At 47.1% G+C, this 21,502-nt stretch overlaps 1 protein-coding gene across 6 annotated transcripts in view; it reads right to left on the reverse strand.

The window, feature by feature from the left end:
* The window catches only part of TNIK (TRAF2 and NCK interacting kinase), a 138,225-nt gene that overhangs the window by 28,638 nt on the left and 88,085 nt on the right, over positions 1–21,502 (reverse strand). For 3 of the 6 annotated variants that reach the window (XM_048954359.1, XM_048954356.1, XM_048954361.1), the window contains exons 10-17: positions 18,970–19,145; positions 17,323–17,389; positions 16,125–16,329; positions 9,846–9,956; positions 9,288–9,374; positions 7,615–7,815; positions 2,772–2,936; positions 637–876 (exon numbers count right to left, since the gene is read on the reverse strand). In XM_048954359.1, the coding sequence (XP_048810316.1) occupies positions 637–876; positions 2,772–2,936; positions 7,615–7,815; positions 9,288–9,374; positions 9,846–9,956; positions 16,125–16,329; positions 17,323–17,389; positions 18,970–19,145 (1,252 nt within the window). The remainder of the gene's footprint in view (positions 1–636; positions 877–2,771; positions 2,937–7,614; positions 7,816–9,287; positions 9,375–9,845; positions 9,957–16,124; positions 16,330–17,322; positions 17,390–18,969; positions 19,146–21,502) is intronic. The other 3 variants (XM_048954357.1, XM_048954358.1, XM_048954360.1) reach the window with 3 other exon arrangements.

Consider the following 21,502-nt stretch of genomic DNA (forward strand, 5'->3'; position numbering starts at 1 on the left):
CTCTCAAAAAATCCTCCAGGCTAAGAGCTGATTAACTACAAGGGGAATTCTAACTGCCAAGTTGCAATTCATTCAAAATGAAGGTGTATAAACAATGCAATTGAAAAACTGAGCCAGAAGACTCTTAATTAAAGAGGTACTGCCAGATACTGCCATCATGTCAATGAAGGTACAGAGCTGCTGGAGCCCTTACAAGTCTTCCATCAAATATTGATTGCAACAGGAGGCACGATGCTGGACCAAAAGGACCCTTCTTATTGAGCACGACAAATTTTATGATCCTACAATTCTATTTAAACAGAAGGTTGCCATTTTTTTTTCCTAGGGCAAGGAGAAATTGATTTGTTTTGGCCTTGGTCCGGGCTCGAGAACTTTCTTTGCTGGAGGGCAATGCTATTTTGCAGTGCTGTGCGCGCACCCAAAAGCAGCTCCCAATGTCTCCGCAGCTCATGCAAAATCTGCAGGGTCAATCCTTGCGGCAGACCCACAGGGGTGAGCTTGGCCAGAGGTGCTGAGCACAGCACCAAAGCACAGCTCCACTGGCTGGCAAAGAGGACCGGTGTCAGCCCAGTCCTGCAGGGACCAGCTCAGGGACGGCCTCTTTGATGTGCTGAAAGCGAGGAGCAATAGTGTTACCTTTGGTGGAATGTCTTCCTCCTGCCGTAACCAAGAACTTCGGTCAAACTTTTCAATGCGAGGGGGCAGAGGAGGGTTTTCTGAGGTGGGGTCCGAGTTCTGCCTTGGCATCTCAGTGCGGTGAGAGGTCACCGTCAGAGCCTCCTGAAACCCAGCCATCCCCTTTGCAGGCTGTTCATGCAGTGACTGAGACCCAGACAAGGAGCTTCCTTGGGATTTCACAGTGACCAGATGTGGAATCTAAGCACCAAGTCAAAACAGAACTATCAGTACAAAATGGAGAAAAAAAGCGGATCGAAAAGAGAAAAATCAAAAATGCGATTTTTAGGGAAAAAAAAAATAAAAATTGATTAGCACTTTGGATGCACTAAAAAAGCCCCCTTGGTTTGAGATCAGCACTGCCTTGGTTTCAGGAACTTCTGACTTACATCACTTCAATGCAAGAACTGTTAAAAATCATGCTCAGCATTTGGAAATGGGGAAATGCCGCAGTCAGAGCCACGTCTCAGCTCTGCACAGCAATGGAACACAGCATTTACTCACAGCAGCACTGAAGGAGTTCAGGCAGGGTGCACCAGGCAGCTCACACACATGAAACAAGGCCATGCACGCCTTGGGCTGCACCCACCGTGAGCCCAATGTCAAGCTCCTACCCCTGGTAACTCTAGGGTTGTGCTAATGATATTTGGCATGGAATTCCCTTATTAAGAATAATAATTAAAAAAAGAGAAACAATAGTAAATAATAGTTACCAAAAAAAAAAAAAAAAAAAAGCTTCAGGAATTCCGAGGCATAAATGGCTTAAAAATAAATCTTGAGGCATGAGTTTCTATATGGCTACAAATCCCATCCCTTAGATCAGGTCTACAGATCTAAGGCTTATGAGTGAATGAAAGGAATGCTGACATCTGGTTTGGAAAATCAGAAACATTCACAGCATTTGAGTTTATGAAATCAGAGCTTCTTCCCAGAACCCTGTGATATCTACAATGACTTCTTCCTTGCTACAGCAGATTTGTAATTAGCATTTCAGGGTAAGCGTGACATTTTTACATACATGCCTATTTGTGCATGGACATGCATGCACATGTGTACAGATACACATATTTACGTGGATCTGTGAGTTTCAAGCAGCTTTTTCTCTGGTATTTTATTGTCAAGCAAAAGCCTTTATAGCTGTTGACAATATTGGTCACGAAAAAAAATCACCGAAAAATATTTCCAGGCTTGAAATTGGGAAATGTTTGGTTAATCAGAGACATTACTGAGAAGTCTGCAAAGTGGAGTTTTACCCACTTCCCAGTGTCTGTGATGCATACAGAATGCATATTCATTGGAGAAGAAAGAGCTTTCCATTTAAGGGCTTTCCAGCATGTGTTTTGCTTGAAGTTGCTGCTGTACTGACTTACAGGAGCACATACTCCATGTAGATGGCCCTTTATTTTCACATTTTCCCATAGAAAGCCCACCTGAATGTGGAGGAAAGGCTCTGTACTCCCTGAAATGAGCCTGCTCAAGTCTGCACATCTGTGAGGGCACTTCCAGTGACCAACCCAGAGCCAGCACTGATGCTCCACCAACTTGCTGCAGAAGCCTACTAACAGACCTTGCAACTAGGGTAACTTAAAAGCATAATTCTCCTCCACTGCAATGGTCATGGTGATCTATGCCTTCTCCAGATGCGTTTGTGACTGATGTTAACTCAATGGAAAAAAGAAACAAAACCCCCGAACTGAAGTGACAAAGAAAGTAAAACCTCCTTCTGATGATGCCCAGCATCAAAATGCCCTGGGTTTTTGTACCAAGCACTGTGGTTTCAAAGCAGATTCAAAGAGGAAGAGAGCGACTGCTGCACTGGACCAGACCAGCAGTTCCTCTCAGTCCTCCAGCTTGTTTCTGGCAGTAACCAGGACCTGATGCTTCAAAGGAAGGTATTAACCAGCGTGATGTTTCTAACACATGAAGGTGACGAGGATCAACTCATGAATGCAGATGCTGCTCTACCTCACAAATACGCTTCAGGCTAAGACATCACAGAGCAAGACACTATTTTAACACTGCTTTTCCTTTTACCTGATCGGCACCCCTGGCATCCTGGGTGCTGTATGGGCACCAGTCAGGGGAAGCACCATTACCTGTGGGTCCACGGGTCTGAGCAGGGGTGGGGTCCGCGCCGGCTGCACACTGCTAATACTAAAGGACTCTGAGCGAGGAGGCAGGTTGGGGTCTGAAATCCTGTTGGCCACCTTGTGTGGCATCGCCGGCGAGCTCTGACGGTTGAGTCGGGAGCGCTCCTCCACCTGCAGTAGGAGGGGTGACACTGAGTGGTTATTTGATGAACTGGGGTTGCTTGGTTGGTATGAAAAACTCATCTTTGATTCAAAGAAACGGTTGTATGGGGTACTGGGTTTTTATACGGGCACAGACTGGGGTCCCCGTGGTCTTGCTACATTCACCTGAAGCTGAACACAGCTCAGCTCCCACAAGCTGCTGCTGCAGGCAATCAATACCACCAGGAAACCAAAAAAGGAACCTCCAGCTTCTAAAAGGCAAGGAAGTCCCATAAAGAGCCATTTTAAACTGAAAGCTGAGGTATGCCAATGTATAGGAAGCTCTTTACTCTTCAGATATATCCGGGTACTGTACGATTAGGGGACTCCTGATACCCAGCAGATTGTGCAGATAATGCATTTTAAAGACTCCAAAATGACTATTTGTATTTCATGTGCATAATTCATTTCTGAGTGTGGAATGGAAAATTAAAGCTACAGGACAAGGCAGCACGCCTCAGAGAAGCGTTTCCACATTTGTTTCTTATTTCTTCTTCAATGTATCTGTAAGCCAGGGGACCCTTTTCCTTCACTACTATGAGCACCACGAGGACTGCTTCTGTTTGATCTGAATAGAAGAACAAGCACAGCAGCCAGAAAATGGCTGGCTTTGATCTGAATTTACTGTCATGTACAGAAGGAAAAAACCCTCCACTACAGATACAGGAATAAAAACAAAGCCCAGTGCTCTCAGCAAATCTTGATGGAAACACGATGTCTTCAGGTAGCCCAGATAAGTGTGCGATCTGGGTAATGCCACAATTAGACCATATACACTGATATTCATACACTGTATGCTATGCAGAATTTTTGATTCCTCAACCAGAGATCTGATGTATAGTTTCATTTACATGCCATTAATGTGTTAAATACCCTTAGCATGTCTTAATTATCTTAATTACAATGTCATGTTGAAAAGCGATCCATGGAACAAGTTAGCTCGGAAAGAGTCATGGCTCTTCTCTAAGCAAATATTCATGAAGCAAAAAGGAGAACTATATGTTGATAAAATGAATCTCTTCCTCTTTCAAATGCCAGGCGGGAGAAAGAGTAAAATTCAGGTAAATGATGTTATAGATTCTTTCTTTCCTAGCTCTCTGTGTGACCAGCTGGGCCATGCCTGCGTCCCAAGAGGACATCACAGCTTCCCCCAGGCACTGCCCACCTACAGTCAGAGGCTGGGCACAGCTCAGTTCAGTGATGCCCATGGGAGCAGACACAAAGACAGCAGAGTAGAGTGGAAAGGAGAACTTCCTCTGAACAAGGGAGCAGCAGCATGAATGCTGGGCTGAAGACTCAGTCCAGCAATCTGCTTATCAGCCAATCTTGGCACAAACAACAACAGCTGAAGACAGTGCCATTGGTATGTCCTCTGGCTGCTTGCAGGAGCTCTCCAGCAGAATGCCAAGCCATAATGTGTGGCTGATTTTGGAGGACTTCAAAGCCTGTGTGGGGGAGAAGGCAGGAGAGTAACGAAATGGAGAGGACTGTGTACCGGGAAGGAGAAAGGCGCTTGCTTTTCCCACTGCCAAGCCTCCTTGACAGCACTTTGTTGCACTAGCTCAGCGGATGAAGCTCTTGGGACTCTCCAGCTGTGTTGTATGGAGCTTTATCAACTTCACCATTAAGCAGAGGGAGAGAAAATCATCATTCTGCAGTGCTGAGCTCTGTAGGAATTCATCATCAGTCCAGTTCCAGCTATCTCCTGTACTCAAGATCCTCCCCCTAGTAGCCATTGCGCAGGCCCCACTGGAAGCTGTTGTTTTAACATGCAGCTTCAAAGCATGGGAAGAATAAAAGCCACAGGGACAGATGGAGGAGCTCAGGCATGCTGGCTTGCTGCAGAGAACAGCCTGGCTTGTGCTGGGCCCCTAAAGACTGTGTGATGGGAAAGCACTGCAGGGCCAGGCCACTGCTTGGAAAATGTCTGACTGAACGTGTCCCCCTTATGCATGGCCATGCACGGCATGTATTGGCCCAAACCTGCCCTGCAGCTGAACATGCTGCAAGTACTCTGTCACTGAGAAACCAGCTATCTGCATCACTTGGATCAGCAAATGCTCGCCCGTAACAGAGCAGTCAGTAATGGAGACAGATGCTGATTAGAGTAACACTGCTTACAGTGCTGATATGATGTCCCTGGCTGGATCATCAGAGGGTCCCAACATGATGTCTGAAATGGCCCAGCTAGTCCTCAATTACAAGAGATTTGTGTGGGTAAGCAGGCCAGGCCTGGGACAGAACTCAAGGTACATCCCAAGTTAACTTCCAGTGGATAATCCTTCACGCTTGCAAGAAGAAGGGATGACAGCAGATGAGGATGTGCATCCATGCATGGCGGTGAAGACTACTTGATCAGACTGCTTTGTCTGGCACAAAAAGAAGAATCTCTTGAATGTGTATTATGGATAAATGACTATATGAGCGAGAAGTAGGAAAAATGGATGGGTCCATGGCAAGAGAACTCAGATGTGGTGATCAGGCTCCTGAGAGAGAAGACTTGAGAAGAAAGATCACAAAAACAAGGGAGATATAGGATCACGATCATCAGTGAATATCTCAACAAGCTCCCTGGAGCCTCCAGAAATCACTCCTGGCACAGGAAACAGCTTGCAAGCTCCTTCTTCAACCTCTCCCATCCAAACAACCTGACATGAAGAACACTTGCTGGCCATTTATAGGGTGACATCCTACCTGCTGCAAAGCCCCTAGTAAGTTGTGCCAAGGCTGCTACCACTGCCTCTGTGTCCACCTGGATTCATACCACTCAGGGTGGTCAGACTGGCAGAAACATAAGCAGAGAGAAATTACACTGAAGAAGTCTGCCTTGATGTGGTGGTTTGCTGTGTAGGTATACAGATGAGATTGCCTGTATCCAGACTTGTCTTGTCCCTGTTCCAATAGGAATCAAATATTTCTGTTACATTAGCACGTACGGACTGGATACTAGAACAGCTCAACTACAGCAGCCACCACAGTATGCAGGTATCAGCACAAGATGGACTTGAGTACAGCCAGTAAAAAAGCCACTTTAATACAAACAGCAAAGTAGCTTAACAGTGCTAAAACTGGGAGCATATGAAGTAGATGAAACAGGGTATGGAGGACGGAGGAGTAGTTTTGGGAAGTTCCCAAGGGTGCTGCATCAAGGCAGTACGCCAAACTACTGCTCCCAAGAGCCTAAAGATGGCACAATCATTGCTTTGAGCATTTCACCGCAACTGGACAGAATGACACAGGCAAAGAACAAATGGTTGAGACAGCTAATTGGTGGAAGCTGGAGATGTTCCAGCACAACGGGAAACCTTGTCATTCCTATGATTTCAGCAAAGGGCATGAGGCACTCTCTACCACTCCTGTTGGCATTGCAGTTCCCAATGCCCTACTTCAAGTGATGACATCAAAAAACAGCAACTCACCCACAGAATAAAAGAAATGGGCCTTGGTGTTTGAAATTGAAAGCCAAACCCAACACTTTTCTCCTTCATCATGGAAAAAGATTCCTCTTTATAAATCTTTGTAATAGTTTCAGTGACAGTGCCAGAGGTACACTTCAGTAATGTTCCAGATGATTTATGTAAAACTGGGCAAGGAAAGACAGAGTTTATTCTCTTTTTTCCTGCCTTCTACTTACTCTTAAAACTACTGTGGATGAAGAAGATCCCCTGCTCTGCAGAAAGCTGCAGAAGCACCACCAAGGTGGAAGTCTCTCCCGCTGGAGGCATTTCAGTGCCATGCTGTATGGCACATCTGGCCTTAGGCAGGAACGTTTTGACCACCTACCAAATCCCTTCTTCCACATGAAAGGCTGCAGAATAATCCTGCAATTCTGTGAAAATATGTTTGGTTGCAATCAAAAGACTCTGAACACTGAATCAGAAGGGAACGAAGAAGAAACCAAAGGGAGCACGAAGAGGAGAAAAGAGTTCTCAAAACCCCATTAATTCTGCCAAGACCAAAGAGTGCCAGACTTTTGGCAGCACAGCAGTGGCCCTGCTCAGTAGGAAGAATGAGTGAATTATTAAACGACCTTTTTGTGGAGGAGGAGAGTTACAAAATTAAACCAACTAAACCCAAAGAATTCTAGAAAAATTAAAAACAAGAGTGGGCACCCGTCTTAATGGAGCCACCACAAAGAGATTAAGGAGAAAGGAAATGTTCGCATGTGATTCTGACACTGCACTGCAGACAATGCACGTCTTCATCTTTTCAAGACGATTCAGTCAGGCAATAATTAATATTCAAGATCTCACAATGGTTATAACAATTCTGTCTTTTTGATGGGGAGAAAATCAGCATTGTGGCTTCTATTCCTGAAAATCACAAAAGAAGAGCAATCCCTAGAGATAAAGCCCTCAGCATGAGAGAAAAACCTGTCTGTTCTCTGATTATGGGAAGCTGAATTAGCACTCTGAGTGCACCCACAACCACCTCTCGGCACTGGCCAGCAGCTGCCCCTTCTCAGGCAAACACAGGAGCTACAACAGCTGCCCAGGCTCCTTGCTGTCATGTACCCATGTACCTATGGCTGAATCTCTCAAGGAGACTTTATCTCCTTGTACACCCTCATGGAAAAATCTCTTACCCAGCACAGTGCTGGGTAAGAATCCAACTTTAAGCACGACACGCACTCTTTGCTTGTGCCTACCTCCTTGGCCCACGCTGGTTTCTCGCTGGCGTTTATCCCTTCTTTGTAATGGTAGAGTGGTTTCTTCTCTGCTGGTCTCTGGTCCTGCCGCTGCTGTTGCTGCTGCTGCTGCAGGGACACCAGGTAGTCCCGCTCCTGTTGGAGCTGCCTCTGCAGCCGCTCTGCTTGCCTCTGCTCCTCCAGCTGCTTGCGCTTATACTCCTACCCAGAAGAAAGCACAGTGACATGGCTGCATGGTGCCCAGCCAGCGTATCGATGCGGGACAGCAAACTGCAGGTTTATCTTTTGGGTAGAAAGCTGGGCCCAAGCATCTGAAAAGCTGTTTTCTTGCAAAGCCCTTTAAATCCAAAGACTCTGGAGGGTGGGCTGTAAATCATCCCAGAGAAGAGACAGGTCAGAGGACACAGCCAACAAATCCGGAGTTTTAAACCCTGGATGGGACTTTGCATTTAGTGTATCTCTCTGCCTCCATTTTCTACATGGGAACAGAAAGTGGTAGTGCTGCATCACCAGAAAAACCTTGCACAACCTGCTGATGGCTCCAACACCTACACAAAACCTGTGCAACTCTCTGCCACACAGCAGCCTGACCAGGGACCTGGGCAACCTCCTCCAGCAGGGTCAGGTGCTGCTCATGGGCCACCCAAGTCCCTCAGTGGCTGCAGTGCTCTTCAGAGAAGGTGGGAGGCACCTCAGAGATTGCAGCTTTTGACAGCCTACAGCTGTGCCTTGAGGCACATGGAAAGTTGGTCTGCAGAGGGACATTAGTGCCAAGCTGCTGAAGGAGACTTCCAATCTACGTCAGAAACACGAGGTCAGCATGGACATCCCTCTGCCAATCCCAAACAGAAGCCAATTAGATAAAATAACTTGCTCACAGGGCTTATAAATTGCCATTGATTTTGCCCAGATTTTTCTGGATGAGGAGAACAAAGGATCAATGCAATGAGGTGCCAAATACCATTAGTTCATAAAAACCCCAGCCAAAGCTGGGTCTATGGAGCACTTTGTAGGACTAATTTATTGTTGGTGTCAATGGCAGCACAGCAGAGCCAACAGTATGATCTTCCTGAATCCCCACAGCTCTGTAAGGTTTAACGACTAAATCATTAACAACTTTTGAAAAGGCCTTTTTAAAAAGCACAGGCTTGTGTGAGGGTTTTGCTTTTCCCTAAGTAAATTCAATAGGTGGACAAATAATAATCCACATAGATTAAAAGTAAACACGGTGAGAGTATAACAGCTAATGGCAATTTAAAAGAATTGTTCCAAAAAATAATTAAACAACAGAAAATGTCACGAGAGGGACTGCACGGTGTTCCTGCAAGGGAATTAAGACAGAAGCATTCACACAAAACATTAAAACCCACATCACAGCATGGGTTTGCCCGGTGCAGTTATCTTACAGCTCCATCATACTCCAGCATGCTGCTAACAGCCATAAACGTCGTGGGGAAGCAAATAGGGCCATGCTGCATCCAGGCCTGCTCCTCTGAGGGAGGCCAAAGGCACGTGGGGACACGGGGAGCTTGGCATGCTGGTGTGGGGCTGGAGGGGTGGCTGTATGCTCATCACAGCTTGCTGGTCCACGCCTCAGCATGGTGGGAGGCATGCAGGGGGTGTGAGTGCATGCAGGCAGGAAGCATCGAGCAGGGACGGGGTGTCCCATTTACCAGAAGTAGTGCTTGCTCCTGCAACAACTGCTGCTGCAGGATCTCTAACTGTCTCTGCTCCTCCTCTAACTGTCGCCTGATGTACTCCTGGAGGTATGGCAGCAAGGATCAAAGAAAAAAGAGAGAGAAGGTGAAAGAGGCAGTGTTTTGCAAGAGGAAGAGCAATGTGGTGGGCACCCAAATCCATCCCACCCACGTGCTGGCACTGATTGACCAGACTGGGTACCCTCAGCCGTGCCCAAACAGCCCAGGGGCTTCTGAGGGCAATGAGCTAAAACTGCTTGGAAATGGCCAACATTCACAGTGGGCAGTGCAGAACCCCACCTGGGGACAGGAGGGTGGGAAAACCCCTCACCAAGCATCCCCAACCTGCAGGCAGACAAGTGGATCCGCACAGAAACCAATTAGGACAGCCGGAAGCGACGCGCACAGCGCTAACAATTAAACCATTTCCTCTCCAGTGGTGAAAGCGGGGACGAAACAGGAGTGCTCGTGAGAAGACGGGCCTTTTTCCCATTGGAGCAAGAGGCACACACTGAGGGTGAGGGCCCACAATACCTGCTCGTGCTCGGCACGCCGCCGCTCCTCCTCCCTCCTCATCTGCTCCTCGTAGTGCCGCCGCTGCTCCCGCTCCTGCTGCTTGCGCAGCTCCTTCTCCCGCCGCTGCTGCTGCAGGGGCAAAGGGCACAGGTCAGCCACCAACACGGGTGTCCCCTCACCTCACAGCCCCACAAAGCCACTCCTGAGGTTTGGGGGGGATGCTAGGAAGGCATCATGTCCCTCATATGCTTGCTGAGACCAAAACCTAACACGCAGAAGATCCAAAATCCAACGGTTTTTCTCTTTTCTTGATTCTTATCTGCCAGTCATGCTATCTACTAAGGAAAAGAAGGCTCTTGACTGAGTCACTGAAGATCAAGCTACTTTTTATGACAAGGGCTCACACGCTTATAGCCTCTTCCCCTGCAATCAATACGGCTCTGTAAGGACGTACTGCTCCAGTCTGGACACAGTGCTGCTTGCAAGGGGCACGCTCATCACATGCCCATACTGAAAATAATTAGCTAGCAACAGGCTGAATCATTTGCAATCACAAAACAAGTGCAACGGGGGCTTACCCTGCTCCTGCCCATCTACTGGCCCATGATCCCTCTTCTTTGTCTCTGTCATGTCCAACCCAACAGCAATATGGTGATGACAATCTACCACCTGCTCCCATGCTTCTGATGTGAACTGCATGGGGAGCATCGGCTTCTCCTTACTTCAGAGGTACCAAGAGTGTGACTCATGATTTTTCTCCCCTTCAAGGCATCCCTCCAAGTCTGCAGCTCAGGGACCCCCAAACTGCTCTCTTCAGGGATTTGGGAGCCACAGGCACGCTCCAGCCACCAAAGCAGCAGGCAGCTCTGCATGGCCACAGCCAGCTCATCAGCAGAGGGCACTCAAATGCAACCAGCAGCTGCCAGGGACTGTGGCCTCGTAGCTCCTCCTCTGGGTGCAGAGACAGACATGCAGTGCTCATGGGGAAGCAACCCACAGAAGCATGGACCAAGGCCTTGCTTCTCCCTTTTATATTTCTTTTTCTGCTCAGACATTCTTGCTGCTGCATGTTGGCAGGCTGCAGAGTCGAGGAAGGTATGATTTAAATGCTGCATGATGGCTACATTACATGGATGTAGAACAGGCAGCTGGCTGCAGAAGCTCTGCCCAAGGAGCTGGCTGAGCTCTCTGGAGGTGAAAATGCATATAGTTTAAATTGCTGATAAGCAGTAAACCTGCACTGTCAATATACGAAGATTTGGTATCTATTACCTACAGATATACAGACATCTATCTACACATCTATCTAGATATGTATCTCCATAGATATACAGATATCTACAACAAGAATACACCCACATTACAAAATATGAAAGAGCCACTGCCTGTGTTACACCTTTCCATCCACAGGTAACACCCACAGGGATCCTGCAATCTGATGATTGCCTCCAGCTTAACACGAGAGCTGCAGCACAGCATTAGTTGCCATCCATGGCCACAGTCATCAGTGCTGCTTAACTCGCTGCAGGGGAAGAAAATTGCACTCAACCTGAAATAACCTGCCAGCTCCAGACTCCGTCGTGTCCCACGCCACGCACGTTGTCACACTGCCCACGGGACGCATGTGTTACTCTGTGCGTACGCATGTCCTCGTTGAGAGCAGTGCTGACATATGTCTGCTTTGATTCTTCGAGCTCTATATTCAAAATGAGACGAGCGGGATGCAGCAGTGACAAATGGGATTTCCCAGCTTTGCCAGCTCTGGCCTGACCTCCTCGGATGAGAGCTGGGAAGGTCGCTGCTCCCATGCACTCAGACAGCCCCCAGGAGCACAGGTTGAACACATGCTAACTTCAGCTCCCAAACATAGTGTGCATCATATTGGTTTGGCTTGGGGGAGAGAGGGCATTTTAAATGTGTTTTTTTTTTGTTAAAATAGCATACTGTTGAATAAAACACATAATGGTTGTGTAGGCTGGGCTTGGCTGGCAGGAGGCAGGGGACTGAATGCCACAGCTATTTCTCAGATAAAAATCACCGGATTGGTCTTTATTTCCCATCCAGCAGGCACATGAAGCCAAATCCCTCCAAGGGAGAACAGAAGATGCTGTTCCCGGGAGAGAGCTGCACACTGCTACGCTACCAGCCAAATGCACACACCAGTGCCAGTGAGACAAGTCCATTTCATTCCCTCCCTAAAGGCACACACCTAACCACCAGCCTTCTCTGCACCTCAAGCCAGAAGCTGGGAACTGAGCCCCTCCAGCTGCAGCTTTTCTTGCATCTGCAAGATGCAGCTCAAAACTGAAATGAAGGATTCAAAGAGCTCTCTTTATTTGCCTCCTTTTCTCCTTTTTCTGCCCTCTACCTCCCAACTTCATTGCACACTTCCCACACTTCTCCAAGCCTGCAACTACTGTGTGTATTTACACTATTGAGATTTATTATTCATGCAAGGCAAGAGCACCAATTAATTAGGACTGCGTTTATATAACTCTGCAGGTAGAGATTTATGTAGCTGCTTGTAAGCCAGAATGGGATCTTATTTGTGCTGCACTGGAAATGACAGGTTTTAAATATTGATGAGGAAAGACACACGAAGGCAAAGCCTCCAGTGGGAAGGCCTTTGGAGGTTGGGCATGAAACAAGGACATCAAAGGAGCAAGCTCTTCTTGCTCTACAAGATGCATTTAGGAACAGGAGCAGTGGGAGAGCTGTTCAGGGTTAGAGTCTCCCCATGAACCATGAGGGCCCTGAGAGGCACTAACACACGCAAATGCAGCTCTCAAAAACCTTGGCAGCTGCTCCCAAACCTGAGCATGAGGCAGCAAAGATGTGGAATGGGAATTCCAAGTAACAAATGAAAACAAATACTCGAGGTGGTTGTGTTGTTGTGGCAGGCTCATTTATCCAAGCCACCAGGGAAACAGTGACTATGCCTGGAACATCATCGTTCCTGACACTGAGCACTGGAGCATGGAGAGGTGTTTCCCACCGGTAGAAAAATGGGGTCAGAACTTCCTAGCACAGCAAATGGAGATGTGACAATGCTCTGAACCACTGCAGGCTTTATTTGGGGTCATCATGGAGGAACACGACTGAGACTCTGTGCAGGAGGAGGGTCTTGCTTCAGAAATGATGAGTTCTGTAGGCTTTATAAACAAAGCAAAACTAAAGAGATGTAAAGCATAGTGCATAACTGCATTATAGGAGCTCCTGTAATGGAGCTTTCCTTGTAAATGGGTATGCTGGCTGCTGCCAGGATCACTGCAAAGTAGCAATCCCAATGAAAATGCTCCTATAAGCTGTATGATACCCACATGTGCACAAGAAAATAACTACAAATCCAGCTGGCCTAAGTTTACCTATAACTAATTGCAGGAAACCTTTTGCATTGCTTCGTAAGAACTTCCACTAGACAGTGCTCAGCTGATTATCATCTAAAAGAGCTGCAGCAAGTTTGTATTCACTGAACATCCAGCCCAGTAACCGCAGTGACTGCAATCTGCCATGTAAACAGCAAGGTGCTTAGATGGGGCTTCTGCATTCCCTGTAAGATCTGACCTTTCGTTTTCTGCCTATCAAGAAAATTAAAATCTGCAACATGACATAAAAATGAGGTTATGTAAAATCCTCCCTGACTACAGCTGCTCATTGCTGCCAAGGGGTCTGTATGGATATTTGTTGTGCAGTATCCTTAATGCTCTTGACCATAAGATGTGTTTTCCTCTAGCTCAGCAGGAGTTTTGATGGTAAATGCAGGGCAGCAAGGCTCATTCTGCACAAATGAAACGTGCAGTAACTTCCTGCATGAGGGTAAACAAAGCTGCCATTTTACTCCTCACAATTCAGCAAAGATAAGCATCACCATGGGTCCCGTGAAGCAGCACAGAAGAAATTCTGGTCCCGTTAGGTGGAGGAAATCCAGAGTAAAGAGTCAACAACTGGAGCTATTGAAAAGTTAGTGTTAGAAGGAGCTGAGAGGCCAAAAGGAAACTGCCTGGCCGCTGCCAAAGAATTTTGGTGCTGCTGTGATGGGTCTGTAGGGCTGCTCTGTGGAGCAGAACAGTAGCAGGGCAATGGAGCACAGGGAGCCTTGGGCACTGACCTCAATACTGAGCTTGGCATAGCTGTGACAGCTGCTGTCTGCAAGCCTCTGAGTGGCCATCAGGCATGTGCCACCCCAAAATATCTGGGGAGAACATGAAGACAAAACTTTATCCATCACTGACTGTGCTAGAATTAGGGGCAGGAGCGATTAAACTTTGTGTGCTAAGCTCTGCCTCTGCCTGCAGCAACCCATGGCAGATACAAAATACCACACAAAGCAGGTGGGCAGCTACAGTTGTCAGCACACCTCAGAAGGGTTTCTTGAGGAAAACAGGTAATGTAGGGGCATCTGAAACTCCACTGCATGGCATGAAGCATGATCAGTCCCCAGGACATGAGTGCTGCTGGGCAGAGGGAACATGGCAGCTGCCAGCACACAGCTCTCTGCTCTGTCTTAATCCCAGCAGAACCCCTGGGTTGATCTCACTGCAGCTCTGTGCTGGGCACCTTTCAGTCACCATCCCACTATCCTTCCCAGTTCTCTGACACAGCAGGAGCACAAAAACACCTTTTCTCTCAGGGCCTGCTTTGCTCCAGCAGGCATCTGCCTTTCAATTTAGATCTGAACACTGAAAAGCAGCTGGAAAGGAGGTAATGGGTGAAGAGCCCACGGGGGCTGTTCCAGTCACTGGAAACAGAGGCACTGATTTTAAATACTAGCCACAGTGGCATTAGCTTTTAATGACATGGGGGTAAGAGCAAAGCTGGGCAGAGCCGTGTCTCAGCAGTCCAGGGCTGATCTGCCAGCTTAGTGAGCGGATTAGTCCTCCAGCAAAACCTGCCCAAGGAGCACGGGCAAAGAGAGAACGATTTTCTTCTATGTGCAGAGAACATATTAATACAGAGGCAAGTATTGTATTCATTACAGGATTTCAGCTAATCTGCTGTCTGCTTTTATCCTGCTATTGTTCCTCTTCTGTACTGCTTGCAGCAAGCACGTTCTTACAATGGCAGAGCCATGATTCCCTTATGATCATTCCTAAATAAACATGTACTGGCACAGGGGATTTCAGGGTGTGTGTGCATGCACAAACCTTGTCCTCTCTCCAAGGTCCTCCCAACACTGACAACATGACAGACTTACACATTTACCAGCTGATGGAATTCTTTCACAGCTAAGCTCCTGACCTGGGGCATTACTCATCCCACTCAACCCAGCCTAGGGAGACCCAAGTTAAACATAGAAGATGCTGCGGCTCAGTCAAATTAAGGGTGTGGGTGCTCTGAAGCCCATTTACTGCAAGACATCTTTCAGACCTATCGGCGACCTCTTCATAAAGCTAACTTAATTACCCTTAATGCATGAACCCTTCAATCAGATGCTTGGGATGAGCTCAGAGTGAGTCAATGGGCTTCCACGTGCAAAACCACATCAGAAGCCTAAGAGCAGAAGAAATCCCCTTATTCCTTTGTGAACTTTTTCAGTCGGTAACTGTGAGATAACCCCAAAGCAAGCACTTCCTTCCAGGGTTGGGTGCCACTCACTGACACTGCGGCCACCCAGTCAAACACTGCAGCTAGATTTTAAATGGGGTGGATAATTTCATGACCGGTCGTATTTGTAGCTGGTATGTTAAGACAAGGGTAATGAAATCTTATGCTTCGGGGCACATATGGATTGCTGCACAAGCCAGGCATCTGCTCCTCCCCCATAAGAGAAATTGTAATTGGCAGGGCTGAAAGGACCAACGCTGAAATAAAAGATTAAATGGGACATAAGTGGTGCATGGATCTGGGGAAAGGGCAAATGGAGTTTTTTAGCTTCTTTACAAGCATCATATTCCACAGCAGCAAATAAGGACAATGAACGTGACAGATATCTGGCCTGACAGGAGTATTGGCCACCTGGACTGAATACAGCTGTCACACCAGTTCAGGACTAACTGTGCTCAGCAGAACCAGGGACCCCTTTAGTTTGGTGCTGAAGGGGTTTATTTACAATGAACAAGCTCTATTACCTCCACAAGGGCTGACAACACTTACATGGTGAGCAGAGAGCCCGTAGGTTGGTACAAACCTACACGCAGCACGTGTGAACAGAGGCTTTGTTCAGCACAACAAAACGCCTGGGTTTACCATCTAGAGAGGTCAGGGCACGATCACGGAGCACGCAGAGAGTGGGACCTGTTAGCAGACACTGCTGCTCAGCTCCCAGAGCCCCAGTTTGGCTTCGCTCCAGCCAGTTACCTCCTCCAGCCTTCGTCTCTGCTCCTTCTGCTCCTCGATCCGCTTCTGCCGCTCGGCCAGCAGCTGCCTCTTGTGCTCCTCGTTCTCCCGCTGCTGCTGCTCCAGCTGCTGCCGGCGCAGTGCCTCCGAGCGCTCCTTGTTGGCCAGCTGCAGCCTCAGGAAGTCCCGGCGCAGCGTGGACTCACCAGGCAGGTTCAGGATGGAGCTGCACAGGAGAAAAGCACCACGGAAGGTCCCACGCACATCCCGCGGCCGTGCACCCCACAGCACCTAGGCACTCCACCATGCTCCCATAGTAGGAATGGAGAGAAGGGCTGGGTCACAAGCGTTGGGGCAGATCGGTGCCAAGTGGAACACGAGTTTCACACCATCTCCCCCCACCATCCCTTTTTGTTTTTTCTAAATAATTTTGTTTTCTTCTTAAATATAAACCCCGAAGCAGACAAGACATTGCTCAATCATACGCCTTGGCCCAGACCACAGCTTACCAACATTCATTTGCTAAAGGATTCCTTTACAGTAAAGTTTCTAACCAAAGTCCCTTGTGCTGCAGTGGCAGGCACTATATTTAGATGTTCACAAAGCACACTTAGCATGAATCATTGGCAGCTATTAAAATACTACATTATCTCAGGGAAATAATGGAATAATCTGATACTAATTACAATGAGACTGAAAAATGTCATCAAAGAAAGTTCCAGCCCTATTGTGCTTGAAGCAACGCTGCAAAGTTTCATGGTGAAAAGTTGCACAGAAATAGGGAGTGTGGATATAAGGAACCACATTTGCAAGAATCTTTCTTAATAACAGCTCACACATTCTTCCACATCCAAATACCCATAGGGGCAGTTCCTCACAGCGTAGTTCATGTGAGCGCAGCAGCTGTGTGTGCACGGAGGATTCTGCACTAATTGCACTGAGCAGGCTGTCTAACAGGGACCTGCCATGCTCCTGTCCAGCCTGCACTGTCAATCCCACAGAAAATGAGACAGCTGGGTCTTCCCAGACTTTCAGCTGAGGGGATCTGTAGCATCAGTTTAATGCCTGCCCACCATCTAACAGGGGGAATACACTTCATCCTACCAGGGAACAGGACTCAGTGATCAAACTGTCCATCTTTGTTATAAGCCTACAATCCAAGTCAACTTCATATAGAATTAAAGAGACACAAAAGTAGAAACAAAAGGTTGATTTTTACCTGGGCTCTCCAGAGTCATTTTCCTCCTCCTCCTCCTCACTTCCACTGTACTCGTATTCTGTCTCATCTAGGAACATAATTACTTATCAGTGCCCTTTACTGGACTCATTTGTTTTTCTGATGGTTAAAAACTCTGAGGGGAAAACAGAACACTCTTTTTTTTCCTGTCATGAAAAAGAATACCCAGCATTGTTTTTGTCCACTTTCTGATGTTATGAGAGGTCTGCAAGGCCATAAAATCAGCATTGCTGTCTCTGACTGCTGGTCCTAGCACACACAGCATACCTGGGGAGAAGGCTGCAGTCCTGGCTGCAGCAGGTGCAACCCTCCAGCAACCAAACATACACCATGTAAGGAAGAAGAGTTACCATAAATAAAGATTTACCACAACACAGCAAAAACTCTCTTCAGAAGAGCTCTTGCAAGTGAGACACACCAGAAGCTTTTGAAGCCACAGGCGCTGGAAGGTGGGATTTAACCACTGCTCTGAAGGTAATGACTTTCTTCCTAAAAATATGCTCTCCCTATGCAAATCTGTACGTTTTCCAGGCAATGAAGATATCTGCATCACAGCCCAATTGCAAAGCTGTGCTACGTACTGTGATTTCTATTGGGATACTGGCTTTATCAGATGAAGGGAAAGATAGTAAAAAGAAAGACTTGCATTTATCCAATTACTCTCCATCTCTAGGGTACAACCTTCATTTGCAAGACTAAACACATTTAGTACTTCGCTAGGATCCAGCTTCATTGTTTCGATTACAGTGAAATCCATTGCAAAGGGCTGGAAGGTAAGCATGAAAAATTAATACTGCTACCAATAAGAAAAGACATAGCGATATATATTAGTTTGCTGAATTCTACAAACAAGCTTTCCAATTCTAATTCAGCTCACAAGCAATGGAGTACTTTAACAAGTTTTTCAGCTATCTGATCTTCCTTTCAGAGCACTCTGACAGGGCCCAGAGAGTTCAGTGCAAACATCCAGTTTAATAGGTTACTCCTAGTCAGCGGAATTGCTTTGGGCAAGGGTCTTATCTGGATGTTCATTTGCACAGCTCTGCTCATCACTGGTGCTGCTGAAATGTCACGGAGATCAACAGACTTGAAAGATGTGAGCTTGGAAAAAATGCAGCTTGGCAGCTTCTCCCTCTCACGTGCTTGCACGAATATATGCACACGTGCATTTCATACACACATTTTTGTGAATCAAAGCTTGAATGTTCCGAGTGGAAATCACTACCTGGACAAAAAGACACTATTTTTCATCAGGAAAAAAAAAAAGGACTTAAAAACATTGATTAGCTCTAATGACAATCACCTGCAGCCTTTGTATGAACACCAATTGTTTTGTTATGGGTATCTGTTCTCACTTCGACTTCGGTGACGGCCAACAGGAACCAAATCAAATAAAGTATTTTAAAACCATGACAAGGGTGCACAAAAAAGAAGCACACCTACTTAACTCAACCTGCATGCCATCCGAGTGGTGGAAACTCGAGACTGAGACTGCAAGCAACCCGGTCCTTTATGCCCTTCTCATTCTTCCTCTTCCCTTCCCCACACAGATACACCTCAGTGCACCCGAGGATCTCCAAACACACAGCAAAGCTCAGGGAGTGCCCAGAGCACAGCGCTCCCACCAACCTTTTTCTCCTCGCTTCTTCTTCGTCCTGTCAATGTGGTCCTTGAGCTGGATGCGGACCTGCCGCTCGTTGGGCTGGTCTCTGATGAAGGGGTGTTTCATCAGCTGCTCCGTCGTCGGTCTCTGGCTGTGGTTCTTCACCAGGCAGCTCTCAATGAAAGACTGAAACTTTTTAGACCTGGAAGGCGGGGGAAAATAAAAGCAAACAGCCATGTTGATTCTTGTATCGGGAAGTGAGAAATTCGTGGGTATTTGAGAATCCTGCTTGGATACTGCCAGTTCTTGCTCAGATGCAGCTTTCTGGGAGGATTCATGCAACTTCCCTGTCGACACTTAGCATGGGCTCAAAGCAGCATCATCAAATCTCCTCTTAGATTTCTCATGCATGCTCCTGTCCATGTTTTCCCAGGTGCTATTAGGGGAAAACACCACTCTGCTGAGCCTGGAGAAAGGTGGGAACCATCACTGTAATGGGGCATCAGCAGAGCCAAATGGCACCAACAGCAACCAACAAAACGCAAGAAACTGTTCTTACACCCTTCCCTTTGAGTTTGCAGGTAAGAATAAGAGACCACACCTACAGATATAAACACAATCCCTCCATGAATTGTCACTCATCAGACCCCATGTCCCAGCTCACAGCCCAGGAGAACGGGACATGCTCTTCTGGAGCATGGTTTGGGCAGAGGCAGGACCATGGCTTTGGGAGGCAGAGCCCAGCCTCTCCTCACCAGCAAATAGTTAAATTCAGCCTCAGCTGAAACAATTTCAGCCAAATCTTTAATAAACAAACCCTTCTTAATCTCAAGTTTTGCATATCAGAAGTTCAGCCGGAATTAATTTCACCGCGTTATAAGCCCAAGAGAACAGGGATTTACAAGGAAGAAAGATGTTGACAGGCCACTATGCTGTATGTTGCTTTAGCAAATAGGAAAATGAGTGTAAATTAATGACAGAAGCCAACAGATACTACAGAATTGCATTGAGAAGTAAAACAATAAGCTTTTGGGGATTTTACTTTTAAGCTGTCAGACTAGAAGTGATTTATCTTTTAAGTGCTAATCCATACAAATTGAGATGCAAAAATAAAATACACTACTGGATCCAATTAAATCCTCCCTCCAGCTTTATTAACGAGCAAATCTTCATCCTCCACCTTGCCTCAAGGAACCCTGCGTCTCTGTGTATTCCAGAAGGGCCAGACCACATGATGCTCTAAAAACTGCACCTCCAAAGCATCATTCTCCTCTGTGGGTCTGAACCTGGAGACAGCTCACGTCTGGGTGCGCAATCCAACCCCAGACAGGGCTAAGCTGAAGTAGTTTATGATGTTTCCTTCAGCACACAATGGGTTTGTCCACCTCCTCAGGCTCCAGTGCAGTATTTGCAGAGAGATGCAGGACACAGGTCTGTGCCTAGCCTGGCCCTGGCTAAGCCAAGACACAACCATGTACCTCATCAAGCTGCTGTCACAGCAGCAAGAACTGTAATCTGCATGTACCCAAACAAGGGCTGCTGGAAACTGAAGCCTGCCCTGTGCATCCTCGAGTCACAAGGACAGGTGCAGAGATGTGGCCTTTCCCAGCCCAGCAGATCAAGCACTCACAGCACCACATAGATGCCACTCAGCCTTGCTTTAATTGCCCCAGGAGCCTGCAGGCATTTGGCTCTCTTCTCCAAAAAGCAGGACTCTCTCTAGCTCTGATTCTGGGTGACACCTTTACTACTTCTCATCACCACCCTGGTGCAGGTCAGCCCATCTCCGTAGCCACATGCACTGCTGTTTCCCCAGCTCAGCCCATCTCCATAGCCAAATGCATTGCTGTTCCCTCAGCTCCCGGGCTTTGCAAAGCTTAAATAAATATTTGCAAAGGCTTCTCAGCTGCTTAGATGAAAAGTGCTATCACAGTGCAAATACCACTTCATTAACAAAGAGATCTTGCCATTTTTTATAAGGCAGGGACAGGAAGTGTTTACGATAATGACATCACTAAAGTTCAAGTGGATTTCACCTGTGAAATGCAGGAAGAAAACAAAGCACCACTGCTGGCTGGATTTAATTGGAAAAGGATACCGAAGAATCTGTAACTTCACAGGACCACAGCACTGTTTCAAAAGTGAGTTCAATGATCTAGCACGGAAAAAAAGACTTGGCAAGCAATAAAAAACAATAAATAGAGCCACTGTGAGAACCTGGTCAAACTCTCAGCTTCTCCTGGGTCTTGCAGAGGTCCAGGTCCAATACCTCCAGCTGAGAAATGAGTCAGAGGCAGCAGATCTGCCTGGAGTCCCAATGGAAACACTCAAATTGTTCTTAAGGAACTGGTGGACTCTTACTGGTTTGGAGCTCAAGGCTGAGCTGTGCAACCAAGAAGAGGAGCAAAACCAAGGACAGGAGCAAAGCCAAGGACATGTAGATCACCTGCCACAGCTGGGGAAGATGGTGTCAAGCAACACCCTGGCTGGTGCAGAACATATCTAAGTACGTCAGACTCTTATCTGAGCCAGGAGTAAAATAGAAACTCCACCCCAGAG

The sequence above is a fragment of the Lagopus muta genome, chromosome 9 (genome assembly GCF_023343835.1).
Source record: "Lagopus muta isolate bLagMut1 chromosome 9, bLagMut1 primary, whole genome shotgun sequence".
Classification (NCBI taxonomy): domain Eukaryota; kingdom Metazoa; phylum Chordata; class Aves; order Galliformes; family Phasianidae; genus Lagopus; species Lagopus muta.